A 25,718-nucleotide genomic window follows, 5' to 3' on the forward strand; every position below is an offset into this window, starting at 1 on the left:
GAGCCATACGAAACCCTGTTTGTCAATCAGGACATCAGTATGCAGTGTAAAGCTACTGGAAGTGCTTCACATGATCAAGCTGTTAGTTTTGATTTTTATATCCATTGTGCTGTAGTACTTTGTAAGGTTTGTAACAACTGGAGGTTAATAAATGGTAAAAGACGTTGAGCTCCTGGCGATGCCTTACTGGTTGATTAAACTAGAATGTTTATAGCATGACGTTAGGTGGGCCCCTGACCAGCTTTATGAATTTCCTATTCACTTAGACCTTCCCTGTAGGTGCCTTCCTGAAATGCAAACCCCACCCCCAACCCTCCTCAAATCACTTCATTAGGGCCGGACTGGCAGAATGAGCTGTCACACTCCAAAGACACGGCCATATTTCAAATCGACCCCCAAAAACAACGAGGCCTCCAGTGGAATATTAATATGACAGGCAGACTGTCTTCAGAGCAAGCTGTCCAATCCATCTCCCCTCCCCACTCACGCAGCGAGAGAGAGAAATAGATTGAGTAAGTCTCGTCTAGAGTATTAAGATTTGTAATTCAAATGAATATGCCATAGCCAATTAAGAGTCTCCACCATTGAACAACGTGCCTACAGTATATTGCCGATATATTTAACGTTAATGCCTAGGCCACTCATATAGTGATGGATGTAAACCACAAGGCATTGAGTACAATTTCAAATGTGTGTGCAAGTATGTTAGTACAAACACCACACAATCAGAGCCATACTCCAAACAACACATACACACAAATATACCCAATATGTACTCCCCTTTCACAGAACATAACAGCTGTTTCAGCCCTTTTTATCCAACATAACATCTTCAGGAATGGCAGTACAGATTTTTTAATCATTTTAATATTTTCCAGGAGGTATAAGCAAACATGCTTTTAACATACTGTACATACGTAATCCATGCTGCTTGTTACTGCTTGCGTGGTTTATACTCTTTCACTGCCCCCCTCCCCCTCCCGTTCACATTTTTAATCAAAACCGTGACCTTCTGTGATGAGTTGAAGGAAGGTACTCACAGAGAACCCAATTAAACTGTGACATTAACAAGCTGGATGCATTTATTTAAAGTAACAATTATATCGAAAGCAAGAGAGAATTGCAGTATAAGCCGCCCACTGACAGAATAGTTGGTATAGCAGGTGCAGGCACTGCTGGATTGAGAAGAGGCTGGAATAGGAGGACCATATGGAACAGGTTCAGAAGGACGGTCCATCCCAATTCCTCCTGGACACGGCAGGGTGGTAATAAACCTGAACTGCATCCTTGTGAACCTGGAGCCTCGCGAGCCAGCCCCACCACTGGTAGAAGCGTTTTAAAAAGTCACAATGTGTGCAAAGGGGAAATATCAATTAAAGAAACCACTTTATAAAACCAAACCAAATGGTCCAAGAAACAAGTTGCAATACTGTCCGGCTGATATCAGCAAGGTCTCTTCCACTGCTAAAACACTGTGTTGTATACAAAAGCAGCGTTTTCAAATATACTGCAGTGTCTCTTTTTGTACGCTAGTGCAGCACAAGCATAATGGGGGAGGGGGCTGTGGGCAGCAGTACTTCACTGTGTGCAAAAAATGCTGCAGTATGTCCTTTTTGGAATTAGAACCATCAGTTCTCCATTGTATCGTTCAGCCTGTATTAATTAGGAAACAGTGGCATGGAAAATAAATACAATACATTCAAATAAATTATTGTAAAAGAAAAAAAATAACCAAACCCAATTTACTTAATAATCACAATTGATAAAAATAAAAGCAGTAGAATAAGAATGCTTCAACAGCATTGGATTAATCCATTTTGTGTTTAAGAGACACGTTATATCTATGAGAGGCACAGAATTGCTGCTAGATCACCCCCAGTGATTATACCACATTCAATATTACGGTTCCAGGTTCTCATTAATAGGTACATTGTAAAAGCAGCGTGACAGTGTGATGGTGTTGCTTCAGCGAAGAGACGACTCTCTCATCAATCTCTTCTGAGTATTGGTCTCACCGAGCTATATAAGCAAGAGCAAATAACTAACGAAGTAGCTGAACAGCAAGCTCGAAAGCATGAACACACACAGAGCGTGAGGTCAGGACCCCTTCGTGAGTACTGGGTAGTGACATACTATTCTAAGGGAAGTGCACACTACCAGTGCTTCCCAGTGCTCCTCATCCATTGATTCCATTCCATCTGATAAGCTGGGAAATTAAGGACAGACCCGCCAGCAATAGCTCAGGGTCTGAAGGTCACTGTAAAGGAAGAACCTGGACCTGCTCCAGCATAATGTGTGCGTCTGTGTGTGTGTAGGGGACTGTGATGAACAAATCACAACTCGTCAACTAAAACCTGCATTTCATTGTTGTTGATGGAAAATTCATGTGTTAACCCTAACCCTAGCAAGCTGACTGTTTAAATGAGCTGCAGAACAGATAAGGTACAGGTATGGCAGCATTAGTGTAAGGAGATAAGAGATTGAGATAGAGATGAGCCCAGTGTCAGTACAGTAGTACCACAGGAACGGAACTCACCCTGTGGATTCGGAATAAGCTCTCAACCAAATGTCCAGGCAAATTCCGATTACATCTGAGCCAGGGGTTCAGAAAAACGCAGTGATCTTGAAAGTTCACCATTCTCATTCTAAAACCTTCAGTTGTATTTCAAATTGTTCCTCCAGAGCCAGTATATGCTGCACATGTTGGTGTGGTAACCTGTCCCTGCTGCCTCATTAAGAAGCTGAGTCAAAATGAATTACTTACACTGAAAGCAGCAGGAATGAACAGCAGCAGGGTGTTATGCATGTGCTTTGGGTGACGAAGCACTCAGCTGTGGTTCTTAGTCCAAGCCAACAACATGACAGATTCAATTATACACTAGCAACGAGGCTTTTGGTAAGCCGCCTGGTCCAGATTCCCCATTATGAGAAACGTTGCACTTAAGAATAGCATTTATATGGAATGGATAAGGACAGTCTGAAACCAGCTCTCCCTGGAGACTGATTGAGTCTACAGCAGACTGGAAGAACATCACACCGCTGGGACCCCTACAGACTGGTATAGACTCTCAAAAGCTGAGATTCTGTCAGTACGTTGACTGATAACAACCTTCTACAGATTGATACAGGCAAGGACTTGCAGAACATTCTATTAAGACAGAGATTAAGCCCAACAGCTAAAATGCCAGGTTGATCTATAATGAGAACCACAGGACACATGGAATTTAAAATCACCAGCACAAGAAGGTTTTATATTATTTAGAGGTTTATGATTATTAACATGGAGTACAGTTTTTACAGTGTTTGCTTCAGAGCAGCATTGATGTTACCGACTAACATTAAATAAAGATATCTGTCTCCTACATACATAATCACGTGTACTATACAAAAAAAAAAAATCAATCCAGATACAGTGTAGCCTTATCTCAGTGCAGTTACTGTATATACACACACACACAGAGAACCCATTAACAATGACAGCAGTTTAAAAAGAAGGTTTAAAAAAACAGTACAGTAAATTAAACAGAACAATGTACTAATCAGTTCTGTTCAGTGATTCTATAAACGTGATGTTGCATGCGCTATAAAAGCAGACATTGTCCTGGATGGAGATTCGAGAGCTATTGCCCTGCCCATCATCTATAGTTCTTTTCAGCATCACTGCTGGCGTCCTTTCACTTTAAGAATGAAGTATTTATTGTATCCCGTTAGCTGTTCATGGATCACCGTTTACCTTAATAACAGCCGGTGAGTAGCACTGGAGACCAGAGTTGCAGTTTTTGCCCGAGCGACATCCCACATGTTGTGAAGTGGGCCCTTGTGCTGCATAGCCAGAAGCTGAGAGACGAGAGGCAGACTCTGGTAAAGAATTGACATACCCGTTTCTGACGCTTGCACAATATTCATGTAAAGATATCAAGATACCTTAAGTCTCAACTGCTGATGAGAAGAAATTGGACCCCGAAGGTTTTTTATGCCAACGCATTACAAAAGTGCAATATATCAAAGATTAAGGTGCCATCATTGGATAATCAAAGTGTCTTGTGTGGGTTCTGCTGAATCCGCCACAGCAGTTAAGAATTAAGCTTATACTCTTGGTGGCAAATAGAATTCGTAATACTAACAAAAAAAAAAACACTCTACTCAAAATGAAAAACAATAATAAAACTGCGCTTCCTCAGGCCATGTAACAGACACAATGTCACATGCGTGGGACAGAACTTAAGGCTGTACAGGATCTTAAAAGAATCAGATGGTACATGGGGAGTATGAGCAGTTTTCTTTTTGATGTTTCCAAATGTATCAGATGCTCCAGAGTGACCGGTAGTAAAAATAGAAGCTGGGCAGTTTTATTGCTACAGTAAACATGACTGGCTGCGGGAGTGAGCAGTCTCATAGATGTTAACACTTTTAGGAAGGCAGTTTAGTATTATTGTTCCAGCAAACATGATTGGCTTTATAGCTGATTAGTTTTATTTATTTATTTATTTTTTAATTTTTTTTTTGAGGGGGGGGGGTTGTGTAAAATATAATGGATTAGTTGGGATTTTGAAAATGTATCGGATTGTGAATTTACAGTATTTACAGTAAACTGCTTTATGTTATTGAACTACAAGCATTTACCTCTTAAGCCATGCAGATTCACTTTGACACCAGTGTACTTTGTATATATCGGACGATCACATTTGTAAGTCACAAGTATCGTGGTCTATATCTCCTTCATTCTGGTGAACTATAGTACAAGTATGTATCAAAAACACAGTGACATCGAAAACACAGCGGACCAAGTGTTCTGTACAGCATTGAGATCTGCCTCTCCCTTCTATCCATCCCTAAGGATGGGACACGTGCGCTACCCCAAGCTCCAGGGAGCTCTCAGGGTACTGCTGGGAGTCACTTGGGCTGTTTTCCCAGACTTCCACTGTCTCACATGTGTCAAAAAACTCTTCAGGCTGCTCTGGAGGCAGGGCTGACTGAGCACTGAAGGCTGTTTCTGATTCATTCTCTCCGTCCTCCAGAAGGATTCCCAGCGACCCCAGAGGATTTGGGTTAGCCCCCTTCCTCTCAAGCCCAGCCAATTGGGTCACAGGAAGGCCCTGCTGTTCTATATTTTCACTGGCGGCTGTTTGGCCTTCTTGGTTGTTAGGCTGGTTGGGGCTGGTGGATTGACTCGTATTAATGACTGGCTGGCCGCTAGGCTCCTGGGGGCTGATTGGTTTACTGTTCGGCTGACCGCTCAGTAGACTTGTGTCTACTGGCTGGCAGCTTGTCTGGCTGTTCCCTGTTGGCAGCCTGCTCTGCTGACCCACGTGCGTCTCATCACTGCTCTGGGGGGTCAGGGGCATCTTGTCGCTGAAGCTGAAACGAGGAGACGTGTCAGCAGTGGTGGGGGAGGAAGGTCCAGCGCTGGACACTGTGCTGGAGGGGCCGCTGCTGTCTGCAGAGAGACAGACACAAACACAGAGAATGATAAAGGTGTACAGTACTAACAGGACCAAACAAAAATACATTTCAAGATGTTACATAACAAAAAGAACTGTGTGCAATTCTAAAATCCTATCGCAAGCAAATGTAAAAAACAAATCATAGATTACAATGCAACAGGGTACTAAAGATAAACTTCAGACTGGCTGAGAAAGTCATAAACATTAACAACATCAGTATACATCCTGATCAAATACAGACCCAGTGTATCGGGATGGTACTTACACCAGGGAGGGCGGTCTGAGCGATGGCGCAGGGACAGGGCAGACACAGAGGACGAGAGCACACGCTGTGGGGTGAACGTGTCCACTGGTGGCTGGCTCTGAGGATCGAATATGTCTGAGAGAGCTGGAGAACCACACCCACACACAACGAGAGAGATTCATTAAATGACAGTCCTTGTTTAACAGTCATGCCAAAAAAGACTTATTGACTTGGATTCATTTCATTTCACTTGTATCACAGTGAGAGGCCAAGTCAAACAAACAGATTGCAAAATAAATAAAATAAAGTAAAACAGCTGGGGATGGCAAGGGAGAGAGCGAGAGCGAGATTGGAAATACAAAAGTGGATGCCTTTGTGCTCTTCTCCTATTGATGTTTGTTTAAACATGTCTGTGCATGTTATGCAATGCCAATAAACACCATCTGAATTGAAAGACAGAAAGAAAGGGACGAGACTCACCTTTGCTGGCCTTGGAGTGGGAGTCGCCGCCGCTCTCACACACCTCAGTCAGGAACTCGTTGACCTGCTTGAGGGAGAGCGAGTTGTGCAGTGTCTCCAGAGGGTAGATAGAGGGCACCATCGAGCAGCCTTCGAACCCTGCAGCACAACAGAGACAGAAATCCACCCGCCCATCAGTCACAATATCGGAGGTTTGGCCGAATTACTGAAGTCAGAAGAACTGCAGCTCAAAAGCACAAGATACACGTTGATCAATCAATGAGAACTAACAGACTGATCAATATCTGATCAGATTGTACGTAGTCTGATTTACTGAGCAAGCAATGCAGTGACTTGCACATCGATCCATCGACCTACCTACCTATCAGTCTGTCTCTGTTTCATTATCTTTCTATAATGATGAAAGAAATCAAACAAACACTGCATCTGCCTTATCAAAATAGCAATGCCATTCAGTTTATCAATTCTGAATTTGCTGAAGCCAAGTCAATACAAACACACGCATCTAGAGTGAAGACGACCCAAACAGGGTCATGCCACTTTGCAGAATACCCATCATCAAGCATGGCAGCCAAAAACTATTTAAAAAAAAATGTGATTGATGAAAGTCAGTTAACCAACATGTTGATTTGTTTAGATAACACTTCATTACATTCGCCAAACATTTACCGTACAAAGTTTGATCCCAGCAACACTGGGACACATACAGCACAAATCGACCAGCCATAATGCCAATCGTCATGGAATCTTACAATCAAAATGCAAGCCTAGGGCATCAAGGAAAACCAGACACTCGAGCTCATGCATTTGCACACAAACACTCACAGGTGTACAGACAATGTTCTCAGGAACCCAAAGGACTTAATAAAATAAATAAAACAATAAAATCAGAAAAAAAAGAATTCTCTCTTTTGACTGGATCATTATGCAATCATAACCTCCTCTGAGATTGAGAGGAGCAGACAAAATGCATTACCGGTGGGATGAAAGAAACAGTCTCTTGCGTCTTCTTTTCTTTATACAGAACATTAGGTGATCGATGGGCACCTGCCGATGCTGTTTGGACAGGACCGAAACAATTCCATTAAACAGATGCAGACGGGATACCTCTTTTAACAGTGAGTGAGTTCAGCCAGCCTTAAGAAGGGCTTTGAAGCAAAGCCCATCAGCTCGGGGCCCAAACCAATTTTTCTTTGCACTCAGGAGGCACTCTGAAGTGGATCTGGGACACCCAATACTAAAGATGTCATCTTTAAACAATGTACTAAATAATTCCTGGGTTTGACTGTCAGTCCCTCACTCCCCGAGAAGGCCAGTCTTTTTAGAGATGCACGGTATGTCTGTGGGTATCATCGCAAGAGACAGAGTGTCCCTAGCCAAGAAGTACAATCAATAAAGTTGGTGTTTTGCTCAGACACAGTATGTAGCAGCACACAGTAAACAGCCATTTCACATCATAGCTTTGCAAAGTCTCTCCAGAGCAGGCGCTTAACTCTTGCTGATGCACACAAGGCATGCAACTCAAAACAACCAACCTCAACCTCTGTGTGAGTTTATAAAAGCCACACTGCAGCCTTGGTCTCCAATCACCAAGCATCTTAAACCCACCGTCTTCCATAGTGCAGGCCAGCAGCATAACCCCTGAGCTTCTCAAATCCATTACCGTCCAGTCTGCAACTCAGCATTCCAGACCATTAGACTAGCAGCTGGATATGCTATGTATACTGTCTTCCACCCCCTACACCACTGACTTAAGTATTTCCCCAAAGCAATAAAAGAAAAAAAAAAACGTCAATACAAAATCCCTGCCTTGCACTGAGGGTTAACTAGAGGGGAACGAGCTGTGAGTTTCTGTGGAACAGAGACCCCGGAGGTGGGGGGTCATGAGCATGGTGTCCTCAGATTGAGCAGGGCTGGTGTGGCCCCCAGGCAAAGAAAGGATTTTCTGAAGCAGCACAAAAAAAAATGCTTTATGGGTATCACAGGCAAGCATGCAGTGAGAGAAGAGCGCTGCGCAAAGCACAGCCAAGCATTGCAGGCCCAGCCTCGGCCAGCAGGGCGGTGCTGTGGGGCTGACCGTAGAGGCACTCGATGGTGTCCTGGCCGCTGATTAACCAGTTGCGGAACAGGCGCAGGTGGTAGGAGCAATGGTGCAGATGATGGGCCAGCGCCCTGTCCATAGATAGGTGGCGCCCCAGAGCCTGGTCCGTAGAGAACCGCCGCAAGAGCTGGGCAACATGGTGCTCCTCCAGGGCCTCTAGGGAAGAAGAAGTAGAGCGAGGGAGGAAGGACAGAGAGAGGGAGGAGGAGGAGGAGGAGGAGGAGGAGGAGGAAGGGCCAGCAATGCAGCATGGTCAGCGCCTGGGACCCATCTCCCCTCCATCTCTTTCTCCCTCTCCCTCTATTACTTCAGTGCTTCTCAGACAGGGGGGGGGGCATATTTACAAAAATCTGAAAATCAAAAAGATTGTCTCTTTGATGAGTAAAAAGAGAGCTGGATAGATTTTATTGGACCACATGGGACTGAGACCATAAAAAGGGCCTTTTCTCCGAACTGGATTAAAGATGATATTCAAAAGACGTTGGACTGATGCAGGACATGCTGGGCCAGTAAAAGCAGTCTCAGAGCTTCGGTCCTGCCAGCGTCCATTCTAACATCTGGATTACTTAGTATTTATTTGACCAATATGGCAGGTCGTACAGAGGTCATATAGTAGCTAATTGAAAGTCTGACTAAAACAAACAAAGGTCAAGGCCTTGCCCCCACCCATATAGTGGTGTTTTGAACCTGTCTTTATTAGTTCTGGTATCCCTTTATTTAAATGTTTAAAATGACTGATGAACGTAGTTTCTGAGGTTTCTAATGCTGTTTAAAACAATCTACTCAAAGCTGCCTGTGACACTGTTACTCTGTTACAAGCTATCAAACAGCCGAAGGAACACTCTGTTCCTGTTGTATCTCTCCACCCACAATAAATCAAAGAGAGCCAACAATCAAAAGGAATGCCAGTTAAGAGACAGCATAAAAAAAGAGCAGGCATCACGGTTAGAAATAAGCAAAAACATGAATGAAGGACAGATGATTTCTTTTTTAAATGGCTGTTAAAACATTTAGGCTGGTTAGGTGGGTGATGGTGGTAGATTGTAATTCAGGATGCAAGGTTTAATCTCTGAACTCGAGTTCAAATCTGCTTTATTTTTTCACATCTTCTATAAAGATCAGAGGCAGAATCTCAGTAGACTCAAATCAGTTCATAAAAGCATGAACACGTTCTTAAGCACAGCCTGGGCTTTGCATTTAATGGTTACAAAATAAACTTACTGTTATTACCACTTCTCTAATTTAAGAGACCTTGAGATACATGCTTAACATAAGCGTTAAAAAAAAAGGGAGAACATGTGGAGAACTAGCTGCAGATCGCCAATGAAAACATAACTATGTGAAGTGATGCACATTGCGACAGGTCGGTTTGAACACCCTGTATTTCACCCTGCAGTGGGCTCCAGTCAATTCATACAGGAGTTAAGCTTAATCTAAAGTATCGAAATAGCAGGCCTTGAACTAACAGCGTCGCTGGGACAGGCACGCCTCACAGCGTCGCTGGGGAGGGAACCAGACATGAGAAGAGAGGGATTCAGTTCCTCACTTTTCACAAGGACTAGAAACAAACACACACGTTTTTGCCTTCATTAAAAAAAAACACATTATAATAAATACACAGAATATAAAGAATGAAACAAATCACAATGTAACCATTTCCCCATTAGCAAGAACTGGGACAAGTTCTGTTAATTTAAGTTACAGCAAAAAAAGTCTGTGCCCTACACTGGACGGGAGACGCCTCTGCTTGCTTAGCTAGCAGACAGAGATGCTCCTTTAGCCAAACTGGCAGAGCTCTCTTGCAATCCACTAAGTTCTCCATATTGTATCAATACATTTGAGGATGCATTCCATCCTCTTAGAAAGTTGTGATCGCGGTTACTTCTTAAAAAGCCATTAAAATGGAGCAACTGGCAAATATCAGTCATCGATAACGGGGGAAGGGTTAATAATCATCATATAGTTTTCAGTAGATGGGTGGGATTCAAAACATCCTGAAATTACATAGATGATAGTATGTATATACCCGTGGTTCATATATATGTGTGTGTATATGTGTGTGTGTGTGTGTATATATATATATATATATATATATATATATATATATATATATATATATATATATATATATATATATATATATATATATATATATATATATATATATAATATAATATATTATGTAATATAATATATATATATATATATATATATATATATATATATATATATATATATATATATACACACACACACACACACATACATATACATACACACACACATATATATATATATATATATATATATATATCAATTAAAAACAACGAATCAAAAACAGGTGAGGGTGACACGTTCTTGAAGGTTACGGACAGAATGTAAAAAAATGAAGAGATGAGTATCAGTGGGTGACAATCCAAGCGGATGGGCAGACAAAGAAAGGTGGGAGGTAAGAAAACATGAAGGTGGAAGCTCATTACAAAAAAAAAGTGTTTTCCCAGAAACATGCAAGACAAGGGAGGTGGAGGAGTGGAAATATACTTGAAAGAAGCAGACGTACCATTAGTCGGATGCTTTGCAAACGACACAGAAAATCGCTTTACTGCCGGCATAGACAACAACTCTGAGGAAATAAAAAAGGTCACTAGAGTTACCATCTCTTTCACTCTGCACCTGCATGGGGGGAGGGGGGAGAGGAGAAGTAAACAGGGACAGTGTTCAAGGCACAAAGTCTGAGAGGAAAGGGGACAAGGATTCCTGGTTTAGTCAGGACTAAGAGGGAAGGAGGCAGGGAAGAGGGGAGGATGCCCAAACACGGACGCTGGGAAGGTTGAGATGCACAGTATTTAGAGAAAACTAAAATAATAAAAATAATAATAATAATAATAATAATAATAATAATAATAATAATAATAATAATAATAATAATAATAATAATGATTGCCATGGGGAGGGAACTTCATTAGCCATTTGCTCTCAAACTGGAGAGCCAGATCAGTTTTATAGGAGCTTGGTCCCATACAGAGGGAATCCCAGCAACATCTAGAAGATTGATTCTGTCACCCCATTGCCTGCCCCAGACAACATAAAACCCAGCCCGGAGAGTGCTGTCATTTCCATTCTCCTCTCGAAATACCAGGCTTCTTAAAACTGAAAAAACAGCCATCCTCCAGTCCACAGCAGAGACATTTACATTCCCCACACTCTCAATCAACCCCACACTCGATCCCAGGCTTCTTACCCTCCCCCCTCCTCCCACCCAATGCAGAGAGGACCTGGATTAGAGTCCTGATCTGTAAGGTTTGTAATGCTTTCCTTTACATCCGATAAAACACCACACACACACACACACACACACAAAACACAGAGCCTATGGTAAAGTATGTCTTGTAGTCTGTGTCAGCACACTTCTCCTAAACAAAAAGAACAAGGTTTTGTGCTGAAGTCTGATAACGACAGGCTTTACCAACCTCAAACACTATGATATTGAATGGGATATTATAAAGCCAATGTGGGAGGTTGTGTTTTTTTTTTTTTTTTTTTAAGGACATCACACAACCTGCATGGAGGTTTTCTAAAATGGCAGCTGCTGCGTAACAATATTCCATTGTGTCGGCACAGTGACCCCTAGTGGTAGGTGTGGTGAAGCATAGAAGAACTAGGCCCCAGTGAGCCAGCAGAATTGAAGAGCCACCACAGTTAAAACTGCAGCAGTGCTTGATTTATTTTTCATGTCAGTTTGATGTACAACAACTCCTCCCAATGGAGGAACCAAGAAACACACTGAAGGGCTACTATGACAGTCAAAATTATTATTATAAAAAAACAAAACCACCACCAAGACAGTGTGATCTCTGATTCTGTATGCTAGTGATTCCATGCCAATTTGAAGAGGTGTTTCTCACTCACTGTATTTGCTGTGACCTCCCCCTATCCATGCAGGTTTGTCATCCTCTCCCTCCCCATGCAGAGGCAGTGTTGTTAGGTGTACAGTTTACAGGAGGTTTCATCCATGCCGGTTAGGTCATGTTGCCATAGCGCCAAAAATGATCAGCGTGTGTAACGCGACAGTCTGGCTCTAAATGCAAGGCAGTAAGAATGAGCGTGTGTAACGCGACAGTCTGCAAGGCGGTAAGAATGAGCGTGTGTAACGCGACAGTCTGCAAGGCGGTAAGAATGAGCGTGTGTAACGCGACAGTCTGCAAGACAGTAAGAATGAGCGTGTGTAACGCGACAGTCTGCAAGGCAGTAAGAATGAGCGTGTGTAACGCGACAGTCTGCAAGGCAGTAAGAATGAGCGTGTGTAACGCGACAGTGTGCAAGGCAGTAAGAATGAGCGTGTGTAACGCGACAGTGTGCAAGGCAGTAAGAATGAGCGTGTGTAACGCGACAGTCTGGCTCTAAATGCAAGGCAGTAATAATGAGCGTGTGTAACGCGACAGTCTGCAAGGCAGTAAGAATGAGCGTGTGTAACGCGACAGTGTGCAAGGCAGTAAGAATGTAGGCAAGTCAAACCTTCACCTTTTGTATTTGGAGGGGATGTTTCTGACACCTGGTTGTTTCCTACAGTAATTACACTATCCTTTCCAGGTTGAGCAGTGCGTTCTGTTTAACCCTGCCCTTTCCAGGTTGAGCAGTGCGTTCTGTTTAACCTGCCCTTTCCAGGTTGAGCAGTGCGTTCTGTTTAACCCTGTCCTTTCCAGGTTGAGCAGTGCGTTCTGTTTAACCCTGCCCTTTCCAGGTTGAGCAGTGCGTTCTGTTTAACCCTGCCCTTTCCAGGTTGAGCAGTGCGTTCTGTTTAACCCTGCCCTTTCCAGGTTGAGCAGTGCGTTCTGTTTAACCCTGCCCTTTCCAGGTTGAGCAATGTGTTTGTGGTTTCCTGGACGTTGCTGCCGATGCCGGTAAATCCAAATCAGGAACATTAACAATAATTCATATATAAAAGTACAACATGTCTCACAGCACAGACTAACACTACTAAACAAGTGTACCGACATGTTTAGAGACCCCAGAAACCAGTGACTGCCATTATTTAATGCAGTTTTTCTCCCCACTATGAATCTGGTTTCTTTTTCATCTGGCAGCACACCAAAGGCTGGGACTTTGTTGAGCATAGAAAAGTACTGCACTGCTGCAAGCGAGCCGTTCATGAATTCCTTTGCTCATTGCGGATTACTCTGTATCACTAAGCAAGCTGGACAGAGAACAGACGAACACATTGAGAGACTGGGAGGACACAATCCTTACATGGACGAACGCATTGAGAGAATGGGAGGACACAATCCTTACATGGACGAACGCATTGAGAGACTGGGAGGACACAATCCTTACATGGACGAACGCATTGAGAGACTGGGAGGACACAATCCTTACATGGACGAACGCACTGAGAGAATGGGAGGACACAATCCTTACATGGACGAACGCATTGAGAGAATGGGAGGACACAATCCTTACATGGACGAACGCATTGAGAGACTGGGAGGACACAATCCTTACATGGACGAACGCACTGAGAGAATGGGAGGACACAATCCTTACATGGACGAACGCACTGAGAGAATGGGAGGACACAATCCTTACACTGTAACCAACATTAAGTTACCATACAGCAGCGCAGGATTGAGCAGAACTCATGACAGCGCTCTGCAGAACGACCTTGAGATGGACTTGACTTAAAGTTATAGGCAAGCCCTGCAGGGGTGTACGGTTCAGGATTTATTATTAGGTTTAGTAAATCACGTACTTATGATAATTGCAAAGCATCTATATATGTAGGGTATTCAAAGTTTACTTGTACTGATCCTTACAGTCCACGTCATTTTATAAAAATCATTTTGGTTGGTTTCATGTTTTATTACTAAATTTAAAAATAATATTTTCTACAAGAACTAGAACCAATTCCCCCCAATTAAAAAAAAAAAAAAACATCCCAAAACCCCTGGCAAAGAAATAAGTGTGGGAACATACCGTCTTTATAGGAGAGGCTGCCGGAGAATTTTTTGCGGTGTGTACGAGCGTAGTCCTGCAGGTTGGGGGCGCTAGAGGACCCCCCCAAGACAGTTGTACTGAAGAGCCCTGCGCATTGGGACCCTGTGTAGGAGAACGAGGAATATGGGGAGGGCGGGGGAGGAGGGTATATTAGTAACCACATCACAACATGCGGTTGGTTATTCACTCGGTGAATCAGCTTCAACGAGGATGAAGAGTTTACACCAGAACACACAGGCAGCATGGTTCAGTGCAGGAAATCCTGTCCAGGGGAAACCTGCCTTTTTATCCTCTCAATTTGAAGCATCTATGACTTGACATCATTTTATAGGAAAAAGCAAATCAAATATCGACTACCTTTTTTCATAAGTCACGCAGCAACCTTTTTGTGGCATAACGGATAGACAATGGGAGTTTCAGATGCCTGTCTCAGTCACCAGCTGCAATGGCCAGGGCTATACAGTGAAGGTAACACCCAGGGGCCACACAAGCAATGCTGTTGAGTTGAGAGCCTCATTAAGATAAGGGGAGTTTTAAAAATGTAAAGCGAGGCTCAAGCATTCATTCACTGGAGGAACAGAGAGGCCGTCATTCTGAAGGCAAAGGAAAGTTCTGCTGTGCCTCACATACTATAAAACACTCACTATGTTAGTACGTCAGGCACAGCGATCACTACTATCCAAGTTCATTGTTTTACCCCCTCCAGGAGAATAGCAATTGCGATCTCATATCTTACAAGCCAATTCAGGGAACACTTAAAAAAGTGAGAATCTCCCACGTGGAAATGTGTGCAACTGCAGAGGTTTATAGTAAGACCTGATAAAACAACTGTAGCCTTTTATAAACATTCTACAAACCAGATCAGACACGTCTGTGACAAGTTACAGCAAGTAGAGAAAACCACATTGGCTGTCTGACGAAAACTTGATCCTGTGTTGATGGAAGTACAGAAAACATGACCATGGTTCACCCGGACACATTACTTTACCAAACCGTAACGACAGGAATACTTTCATATAATTTCTGATAAAGTAAGAAGCATAGAGACCAAACAGATACAAACCTAAGCCACTCTGTTTCATTTCTGGAGACTGTCGGGAGTAGGAAGGGAAGAGGCGATAGCCCCCAGACTTGGAAGAAGAGGTTTCAGACAGAACCTGATGAGAAAAAAGCATGTTAGTGACACTCATCCCCCATCACAGCTGTAGATACGGTAGATCACCCTGACCAGTATCCTCTGTATGTGCATGGAAAAATAGAATTGTGACAGACAGCCTCCTCCAGATCCTGCAACGATCCTAACTTATAACATAATTGGATAAGTTCTAAGTAAAAATGGTTAGTGTGACTGACAGACAGACAGACCGACAGACATCAAATCGCTAAATATTTACTAAACAATGTCCTAGCGGCGTGTTATTGCAAATAGACACCCAGTTCTCTAGATAAAGTTATTAAGCCACTTTGCAATGTTGCTGTGTCTGTATTAAGCTGGGAATATGTTAAAACGTATGTCATCTTGAGGACTCTTTAATGACCCATGGCGGTGGTCGAAGAATCTTGATCCCCATCATTTGGTGTCTCCACCTCCCACGTTTCATTAAGCACCCTGTAGATTCATATTGAAAGACTTGATTTGCTGGTTTGGTAACCCCACATACCTCCATGGAGCCAGCCTTGGGCGTGCGGGTGAGTAGAGACTTCCTCTGGATGCCGATTGGCTCGGAAAGGGGCAGCGCCCGGTCCGGTTCATCGTGGGACAGATCCTCTATGCTGCCAGGGTCTGTCTGCTTCTCCTCGTTCTGTCAGGGGCAGGACAGGAAGGGGCTGACATTAATATACAGCTTCTCCACTAAAACAGCACACTGTAGAACTGCATTCCGTTTCATCTCTGCCGACTTGTTAAACCTCTCTGGACCGGTATCACCATTATTTAAAAAAAAAAAAAAAAAAAAAAAACACACACAACACAACACAATAAGCCCTGTTTCTTTGAGAAAGATTAAATGTCCACTTCCATTAGACTATAATCAGACAATTTGTTGTTTAATTTTTTTTGCTTAGAAAGCTCAAAGTGACATAAAATCACACAGCCGAGTTGCCTTCCTTGCATCCCAGGTGTGCTGTTCCACAGTAACAAATGATTGAAAGCCAGTATTCATAATCTCCCCCCCCCCCCACCCAGGTAGACTTGCCTCAGCTGAGGCGGGGCGGAACCCAAACCCCATGGGTGCGTTCTCCTCCTCCTCACACCCCTTCACCCCGGGGCTGAAGTGCAGCTCCACATGGAATCGCTCCTCCGACGAGGGGTCCTGCACAACAGCACACGATGGCTTAATGACTAGCAGAGGCAGCCGTGGCTCGCCACAAACCACAAGACTGAACTGCTGCTAAAAGACAGAGGACTGTCGCTCCAATATACCTTGTTGTTATCCTCATAGATCATGATGACGATCTGGGTCATGTAGTTGAGCTCCGAGACAGCGCCCAGGTAATCCATCGCTCTCTTCCACTGCTGGTCATTGAGCTCCTGTCAGAGACACAGGGCCAGGCAGAGATGTACTTCTACACAGAGCCACTTAGCATTGGAACGCTGCCATATTCTTTTTTCATTTATTCATAAACATGCAGCCCGATTCAATTACAGCCAAGTTTATGGGAAGTATTCCGTTACAAGCAAATAAACTTGCCTTTGACACTTTTTGTAACTGAACTAAACAGGCATGCCCCTGCCTCTAGCAGCATTATGGGGGTCAACTGCAAGCTGTGCAGTAGCAGAAGGAAGCAAAACAAAAACTTAATAACTGCAAAGCAGGAGATCTCTTTTAGCAAACCTCTGCTAGCACCAACGCCAACCCCAAGAGAGCGCACGCTTACATCCAGAAGGCCCCCGTAGCGGAAGACACTGAGCAGGGAGTGCACGTGGCTCTCACTGGTGAAATAGAGCCGTGTCCGCACGTGACGGCCCGGTGACATCACTCCACGAGAGTACCTGAAACACCAATCACAGGAGTCTGTCAGAGCCCCACCCATATTCTTTTTTTTCCCACCAATCTGCTCCATATGAAGACTTGATTTGATTTTGTTGTTCGAGTGAAGTTGCACCTACGATATACAGGGAATAGGAACGAAGGTAACTATTTTGCTTAACACAACAGTAATAGGCTATTCCACAAATCAGCCTTGAAGAAAGGTTTTCAGAAGCAATTTTTGCTTGAAAAGTTATTAAGCATGAAAAATAATGGTGCAATATTACAGAACACAAACAGTAGAATATTAAAACATTAGATTAAATTTTGAATTATGTAGATGATGATAACTGATACAGAGAGTAGCAGGTTGGCAGATGTCTAGGTATAGAGGGGGGGGGGGGGGGGGAGGAGGCACTCACAGAGGGTGCAGCTTGTTGACAGACTCGTCCTCATGTGTCCTCTGCATGTCCAGCTGGATCTTCTTGATGAGCGGGAGGCAGTATGTGTAGGCAATGTCCAGCTTCTCCTCCTTGTCGATGCCATACTCCTGCGAAAAGGAGGAGGGGGGGCAAGGCATGAGCAAATCACTAAAAGAGTTGCACATTCACAATGGCTTACACTGGTGGTGTCTCCTCTCAGCAGAACATGTCTAAATCTGCTCCACCACTGAAGTGTCCTACTCCCCAATTCAGTAGTAGGGCGAGAAGTTCATTAGTCTCGCTCCACTGCCTACTCAGAGATGCTTTGTGCTGAAAAAAGCAGACCAAATTAGTCGTGTCCCTCCTCCTTCCAGTCTCTAATTCTTTGCTGTTTGCATTCAACATATTTCAGCGCATTCATAGAGTATGGAACAGTAACAGACTATGATTCGGGAGGATGCAAACGTGTCGATAATACATTATTTGAAAGGTCTTGGTGTCTCCCAGTGCTACAACCTGCGGGATGATGATATCAGCCAGCGCTTTGGACAGCCTGAAGAGCTCCAGCGTGTCCTCCAGCCCCAGGGAGCTGTTGTGCTGCACGTCGTACTTGATGCAGTCATAGATGTCGGGGATCTTGCTGATGTCGTATCGGCCGCTCTTCATGCGGAAATCTCGCTCCAGCTTGGACCAGCGCTGCAGCATCAGCTCCAGAGTCTCACTGTGGTACAGCTGCAGATCTGAGAGGTGGAAGGGAGGCTAGACAATGCATTTCTAATGCCTACCGAACTTCCTAAAATGTATGCGATAATTGAAGACAAAATATACAGAAGGGACAACCACTCTCAAGCTGCATTCAAGTAAGACTCATTTTAAAAATAGCAAAAACAACTGATCATATTTTGCCAACCATTAATATCTCTGATGCACCAAAATGGGTCTAGGGTACCAAACCCTATAGCTACATGCAAAAGCACATTGCATTACATCAACATCTATCAAAAAAAGAACATTAGGAGGTACACTATTTACAAATGCCATCTACATACAGGGAATGGAATCTGAAAAGAAGAGGAAGCTTCACATCACACATTCATCCCCCATCGTTTACCTGCAGACTTGGGATCCTCGAGCCTTGTGCGGATCTGGGATGTGAGGCTCTGGATGAGTGCATAGACTCGGTCACAGGTCTGCACTGGGTTCCCAACGAGCTTCATGGAGTTCAGCACAGAGGAGCTGCCAGTGGGGGCCAGCTGCAAAAAGTGCAAAACATGTGTCTCCATATACAGTGCCTCTGCAGGAAACATATGGTTTTGTAATTTATTTATTATTTGTTACATCTAAACCTCACCCCTATCTTTTACTACATTACAATGTACTACACCGGTTGGTTTCAAAGACCCTGATTAGCACTAAACTAAACTCAGCTCCCATGAAATCATCAACAGCCCATCCTTTACATTCATGCATACTGCAGACAATTATTATTTTTTTTTTTTCTGGGCTTTGTATAGAAGTGATTATTAATACAAAAAAAAAAAAAAAAAAAAGTCTCACAAAACAAGCATTTTACAGAAATTCCAGCCCTGGTTGTATAACTGAGCAGTTACCCTGTCGAAGTCCTCCTCGGTGAAGTCCTGGTCCTTCTGCATGATCTCGTGGAGCCGCGCCTTCACCCGATGCTGGCAGCCGCTGAGCGAGTCGCGGTCACTGTCCAGCAGCCCGTTCATGTTGGCACTCTTCACCATCTGGACCAGGATGGGGGTCAGCTCCCCCTCCAGAGCCAGCAGCCCCTGCAACACAGACAGAGCCCGGCAAGGTCACTCTCCACAAACAAGGACCTCACCCTAAATTTCTAGCTTCACAAAGGAAAAACTAGCTCTGGTGCAGTCGGGATTATATATATATATACCTTGGCAAAGGCTGCTGCTGTCATCTGCACCCTCCCCTCGTCAGAGGCGTAGATCTTGAGGTCGTGTCGGTAGGTGCTGTGCAACCTGAGCAGCCCACAGCCTGGAAAGCCTGCATAGTCACCTAGTGAGAACAGCACAGCGTTAGTGACGATCTGCACAGGGCGCTGCAGCCTGTGGACTGGGACACCCGCAATGCTCACCTACAGATCAAAATGAAACAGCGTTAGTCCATACGCTATTTTATAGCCCCGAGTCTAAACTTAGCCGTCTAAAATGCTTGTTTAAAGGCCACAAGGCGTACCCAGATCTATCCAGAGTTAGCCCTTATAAAAAAAAGTTTCTGTAACATGTATTATAAGGCAAGAACACATTAAAAAATGTTCAGTTATTGTTAACAAAAAACAAAACCATAAAAGAAAGAAAAAAAAAGTAGCTTGCATGCTCACGTCCATTATGATCAAACCCTAACGCAGAAAAAGAGCCAGCCAGTCAGAGCTCAGGAATCCATCCTTTACATCCAGCAGTCTGAGAAATAGTATTAGCAGACAGCAGGATACAATAAAGGGGGACCTTCAGATACCTCCTCTTTGTTTATAAAAAAAAAAAACACACATTATTTCAAATCTGTAACAGAGGCCCAGACCAAATCAAAACTTTAACAACCCACTAATCTCTCTTAACAAAACTGTATTTAATAGTGTTTTCTTTTTTTTTGTATCTTATTTCTTCTATCCATAAAAAGAAAACGCTATCAAATACAGTTTTGTTACGTGCGATTATCGGCTTGTCAAAGTTTTGATTTGGTCCCAGCCATAGTTTACAAAAAAAGTCTCTAGGAGTTTGTAGCTGAACGGGTATCGAGTATCTGCGAAATCAATAGTGTACAATCCAGAGGCTGTGCTTTTTGAACAGTACGGGTCCCGCTCTGAACTTGTTTCAGCTACAGGGCGCATCACGTATGGGAAGAGTAATCTCAGAGTCAAGAATCAAATTCCAACATCTATCGAGTTCCTGGAGATTTATTGAGGCTATAGTAACAGCAACAGGGGGGGCATTGAGCCAACATAACTTATTCTCCACCAAGAATAATACAATTCAAAGAAATCCCAATAAAAGGAATCCCAAAAAGGACAGACACCAAGAGGAGGAAGATATTTCTGCACACCCAGAGTTGTTAGTCCAATGGATGTGTTAGGGTGCAGCAGGGGGGAGTTTAGTGGGGTGAAGGCAGCAAGGCTACGGGCCAGAGTTAATACGAAGAGGAAAGGTTTCCAAAGCCCTTCTTACCACAGTCAATAGGAGACTCGCAGCCAAGGGCTCTGCCGCTACCATCTAGTTAACGAGTCAAAAAGGCAAGAGGGAAGAGAAGGATTAAAAGGAAACGGCCACTTCAGACTGCAATATCCTTTAACGCAAAGAAGACCACTGCAGGATCACCAACACCACTGTCTGGAAAGATCACATTTCACTGTTCATGCTAACCTGTGAAAATAAGCTGCGCTCTTAAAGAAACACCTCCAACAGCGGGAGTTTGGTTTTTTATATACATTTCTTATTTCTGTCTTGCTGTCTTCTCCCCCATGCATATTAGAAACGTGGATTACAGGTTTAGCCACAGTGTATAGGTGGCAAGCTCAGGTGAGGTGTGTCTTATTAAACCAGGACTGGCTGAAATTGCTGTGCAATGGGAGCCTTATTTCCATCCGTGCAGTGCTTCGAGGAATGCAGTAACTGTGTGTCAGCTGGCTCGTACCTTGCCCTCCTGGGTACATGCACCTGAATGCTCTGCCCAGCTCCTCCGCTTGTACTCTGCCAGCCGGGGTCAGCTCCCCTCCCCACTTCAAAACAAGCAACAGAGACGGACCCTCCTTCCGAGAATCTGAAGTAGAAGACAATACATTATTCTCTGAATTATCAACAGTGCTTTAGAGTATTCTGTATGGGGTGGGTAACCTTTAAAACAGTACTAGGTATCTTTAATGATGTCTAATCCAGGAAAAAGGCAGCACTAATGTCACATTGTTATGGGAGATATTAGACATCACAAACACACACAGACACATACCTTCCTCCTCACTGGAGGTTTTGGGTTGCCCGTGAGGCAGATAGGTTAGCTGCACCTTCCTGTTTATCCCAGAGAAATGGCCGTACCTGCAAACAGCAGCAAGAACATGTTCAATCTGGAATGCCTCAACATTTCTCAAACCCTTGTGCACACAACAGATACTGTGCTTCCTACTTACTAACTAAGCATGAACTCAAAAAGCTTAGTAAAGTCAGGCACAATATGAACGGTCTAGGAGTGTTTCTGGTAGTGCCAAGGCAGATGTGAATTATGACCTTGCTTTACCTATGAGAAAGAAGCAACATGCAGTATATGGGGAGAACAGATTTAATGTATTCAGACAGCATTATAAGAAGTAGTATTTTGAATTGAAACGGTGGAGATCTAGCCTGCAAGGATTCCCCACTACAGTGTGCTTTTGAGGTTGACAGCGCTACTTGGTGGAGCGTCACCACTGTACAGCTCAGCATGGAAATGTTCAGTATGCTCTTTGCTAGTTTTTCATGTTGCTGTGATTTCGATTCAACCACTCAGTACAATACAAGTAGCAGAGATAAAAACAAAATTGCACATTAGAAAAACAGGCAACTATGTAAGACAATTCAGAACAGACAGGCAGAGACCCCACTCGAGATTAAAAAACAACAGTACAACATTATCAGCACAGCACACTGGTGGGGGGGGGGGGGGGGGGGGGGGGGGGGGCGGCTGGGGGTAAACCTCAACCAGTCGACACGGCAAGACAGAAAGACACGGCACAGCACAGAGGATTTCATTGATTTGAAGAGAACTGCACAGTGAGGCCAGTGAGGGACCCTAAAACATTCACTGACAACCCAGGGGGTTAGAAGGTGACTGATAAGGATTAGACAGCAAGTACAGGGCGACAGGTTGCTGTTCCGACGGAAGTTAACTGGTTGATTGGTTGGGATTATAATGCCAATAACAAAAAGACAAAACCTTTTACTCCTGTCAAAAACAACAGGGGTCAGGAGAGAGTACTGATAGTCATTCACGCTCGACTGCCTTCAGAAACAGAAAGGAAGAGAGGAAAAAAGAAATAAAGACGCAAGAATTGTCGACACAGTTCCGACACTACACTTTTAATGCACAGTGAAGAATGAGAATGGAAACAGTCAGCCAGCTCTAAGGAAATGCACAACACACACGAAGCATGGAGGACTAGGAACAGGAAAAAAGTACCTAGTGGCAGCACGTCTGTAAAACATGACATCACATTAGCAAGCACATTACAGTCAAATTGCAAAGCCAGTGTGGTAAACTGGCATAAGCAACAAAGTGTAGTTAATCATAGTAATGGTGAAGTGCACCTAACCTGCAGTCGACTGTATTGTGCTATACTTTCCGATAGGACTCTTTCGCTATTCCCAATCCCATTCTGACACTTACATCTCCAGCACAGTTTTCAGCTGCTCCAGTTTGGATTTCTTCTCCTCGATCTCGCAGTCGTTGTGCTGGCCCAGTTCAGCTAACAGCTGCCGAGCGATGTCCAGCACCTCCTGAAGAAGGAACAGAAGGTATGAATGCGTGGTTGTGGTGGACAAGGCCATGGTGGAGCAACGAGGATGATTTTTATACCCTATGAGCGGTTGCACCACCCCTCCCTCGCCTGTCCAGTCTCACCTGCAACTGTTTTGGCTTCTTCAGCTTCAGTTTCCCAGTCTTGTACCCCTCGTATTTCTCAAACAGATCGAAGAACCTGAAAGAAAGCCACACGTGAACAGAATTCATTTTGGACAGAAAGCAAAATAAAACTGGGGGATTGTTTTAGTGTAAAGCCCAAAAAAAGGAAACGCAAATCATTTTCATTTATTTATATTTATATATATACACATACACACACACACAGGTACATGTGAGAAATAACTAATAATCTGTAAAGCTTATTAACCCTTTCAGTCCTGAAGTATTTTTCTCAAGCTGAAGAAGGAACTCCTTTGAGTATATATGATAACAGGATAAATACACACAACCTCAGAGTGGGACCTAGGAGTCCTGTGAGGCTCCAGCGTGAATTCCGATGGCACTTGTTAACATACGGTGCTAAGATAAGACAGCACCTTGGAGGTCCCGCCAGGACTAAAACCCACCACATCTGAAGAGAATTAAAACAACTCACATTGGGTTCCTGACTTCCATCTTCATTTTCTGTTTGGGGGTTCGATCTCCATGTCGAATGATTGCAATAACACAGCGCAGCTCCATCCTGAGGGAGGAGACATGAATCAGCACATCCTGCCTTGTATTTACAGCATCTCGCCAATGATGGGACACATCCTACTATTAGTTAAACATGCAGTCTTGGACCCTGTACGTAACCACCCAGCTGCTTTCCCTATTGACTGACATGCTTTGCAACCACTAAGATACTTTAAAAACCCAAAGACACTCCTGGAAGGCAAGGCAAGTAAATTGAGAACTTAATGCCGTACCAAACAGCATGTTTTTAAAAGAAAACACATTTGCAACAGTGTGTATTTATTTAAAGAGACGCGTACAGGAGAACGGATGTGTACGACAGCTAGGGGTTATGAAACGACTGTGTTAGATCCAATCCCTTTCAATACACCGCGACCCCTCCCCATCCCCGGTGCTGCTACTCACATGGTTCCCGATGTGGTGGGGACAATAGGAATATCCTCCGCTTCCGTAGGGATGGACCAGGGAATGTGGAACTGGGGAGCCAGCTCCCGCATCATTATATTCCTGACAGGAAGAAGCAGCAGCAGGGTTTTGTTTCCAAATCCAAATATGATGGCAATCTCACCTCCCGTTTCATTATTTTTATTTACATTAACATGTTTTGTTTATGTTTTTTTAAAGAGGGACTAACCAAGTATGTTCACTGATGGCGTGGCACCTCCTGTTGTATGCATATTGTGACTTAAATTTCTATACCCACAGCGAAACAAAGCTGTCCCGCCACACACGCATGCAGAGCATGTGCAGCCTGTACAGCTCCTTCCCCAGAGAAAGAGAGCCACACATACCCTAAGATCTTGGCACAGTCGTCGTAGTACTTCATGGAGTTCTTCACAAAGCTGAACCCGTTCACATCGCAGACGTAAGAGTGATCGTTGGCACGCAGCAGGTCAAACCCGCACACTGTTTGCTGTGACCAGGACATGTGGCGGGACAATCAGAACCAGTTAGCAAACAAACAAAAAACACAACTGAAGAGCACTACTGCTAGAGAACTGAACAGGGCCGCTGAAAGCATGAACCAGCGACATCAATGCAGAATGGAGTGCATTACTGATATGATTGCAATTAAATACAAAGACTTCATACCTTTATTACAAGCGTAAATATTAAATTCATAATAAAAAAAACAATTGACTCACTTTAAACGCCATGCAGACCTTGCGAGCAACAAGTTTCTCCATGGCAGTGAGCATGACGGGGTAGCGGATCTCCTTCCCTTCACTGTCTCGTTCCACCTTTCCATCCAGTGCAGGAGACTTGCGCGCCTCTGCATGGGCATAGTCAGGTCCCACTGTGTACACCTGGCAATGAGAAGCGCCCCCCCAAGAAAAACACCCATACAATTAGCATTACAAAAGACTACTCACTATAGTCCAGGTTTCATTAGAAACACTGACTTCCTTTGTATTTTTGTGTTCAGACTACACATATCTTGATGATGCTGCAGTGTATTTAAGCAGAGTGATCCGGCAGTACTGTACCTTCACGTCAGTCCCGTCGGTGGGCATGAATTCCTCGTAGATATAGGAGCCGGTCTTCCTCACGCTGCTCTCTGGAGAATACACACTGCTGCGGCTCCCGATCTACACAGGAACGAGCACACGCTGCATGTTAATGCATTACAGACAGGGGATCACAAATAAAACATACAAGCAACATCGTTTGGAGGGAATTAAATGTTTTATTTTACCCAATAATAATATTGTAAATCAAATATAATATTTCCATCAATAACCTGGGACAGACAAGCTGTTGGAGAGAACAATATTGCTCTTAGTGGTGAGAGACAGTTAGACACGGAGTGAGAGGCGACCGGGAACATGAGTGAGTGAGAGCGAGAGCCCCAGCAGACACCAGGGAGAG

At 43.8% G+C, this 25,718-nt stretch overlaps 1 protein-coding gene across 10 annotated transcripts in view; it reads right to left on the reverse strand.

The window, feature by feature from the left end:
• Positions 1-3,223: 3,223 nt before the first annotated feature.
• The window catches only part of LOC131696781 (inositol hexakisphosphate and diphosphoinositol-pentakisphosphate kinase 2-like), a 31,273-nt gene continuing 8,778 nt past the window's right edge, over positions 3,224-25,718 (reverse strand). The window contains exons 7-32 of one of the 10 annotated variants that reach the window (XM_058998967.1): positions 25,337-25,438; positions 24,995-25,156; positions 24,641-24,762; positions 24,255-24,356; positions 23,770-23,856; positions 23,274-23,349; positions 23,040-23,149; positions 21,630-21,715; positions 21,318-21,443; positions 20,852-20,896; positions 19,564-19,685; positions 19,262-19,444; positions 18,763-18,904; positions 18,168-18,391; positions 17,652-17,779; positions 17,138-17,252; positions 16,683-16,790; positions 16,456-16,572; positions 15,922-16,062; positions 15,324-15,417; positions 14,240-14,362; positions 10,830-10,892; positions 8,246-8,425; positions 6,169-6,306; positions 5,710-5,832; positions 3,224-5,437 (exon numbers count right to left, since the gene is read on the reverse strand). In XM_058998967.1, the coding sequence (XP_058854950.1) occupies positions 4,833-5,437; positions 5,710-5,832; positions 6,169-6,306; positions 8,246-8,425; positions 10,830-10,892; positions 14,240-14,362; positions 15,324-15,417; positions 15,922-16,062; positions 16,456-16,572; positions 16,683-16,790; positions 17,138-17,252; positions 17,652-17,779; positions 18,168-18,391; positions 18,763-18,904; positions 19,262-19,444; positions 19,564-19,685; positions 20,852-20,896; positions 21,318-21,443; positions 21,630-21,715; positions 23,040-23,149; positions 23,274-23,349; positions 23,770-23,856; positions 24,255-24,356; positions 24,641-24,762; positions 24,995-25,156; positions 25,337-25,438 (3,624 nt within the window). In that variant the 3' untranslated portion in view covers positions 3,224-4,832. Of the gene's footprint in view, positions 5,438-5,709; positions 5,833-6,168; positions 6,307-6,327; positions 7,225-8,245; positions 8,426-10,829; positions 10,893-14,239; positions 14,363-15,323; positions 15,418-15,921; positions 16,063-16,455; positions 16,573-16,682; positions 16,791-17,137; positions 17,253-17,651; positions 17,780-18,167; positions 18,392-18,762; positions 18,905-19,261; positions 19,445-19,563; positions 19,686-20,851; positions 20,897-21,317; positions 21,444-21,629; positions 21,716-23,039; positions 23,150-23,273; positions 23,350-23,769; positions 23,857-24,254; positions 24,357-24,640; positions 24,763-24,994; positions 25,157-25,336; positions 25,439-25,718 lie in introns of those variants that run through there. The other 9 variants (XM_058998968.1, XM_058998969.1, XM_058998970.1 and 6 more) reach the window with 9 other exon arrangements.

The sequence above is a fragment of the Acipenser ruthenus genome, chromosome 24, assembly GCF_902713425.1.
Source record: "Acipenser ruthenus chromosome 24, fAciRut3.2 maternal haplotype, whole genome shotgun sequence".
Taxonomy (NCBI): Eukaryota; Metazoa; Chordata; class Actinopteri; order Acipenseriformes; family Acipenseridae; genus Acipenser; species Acipenser ruthenus.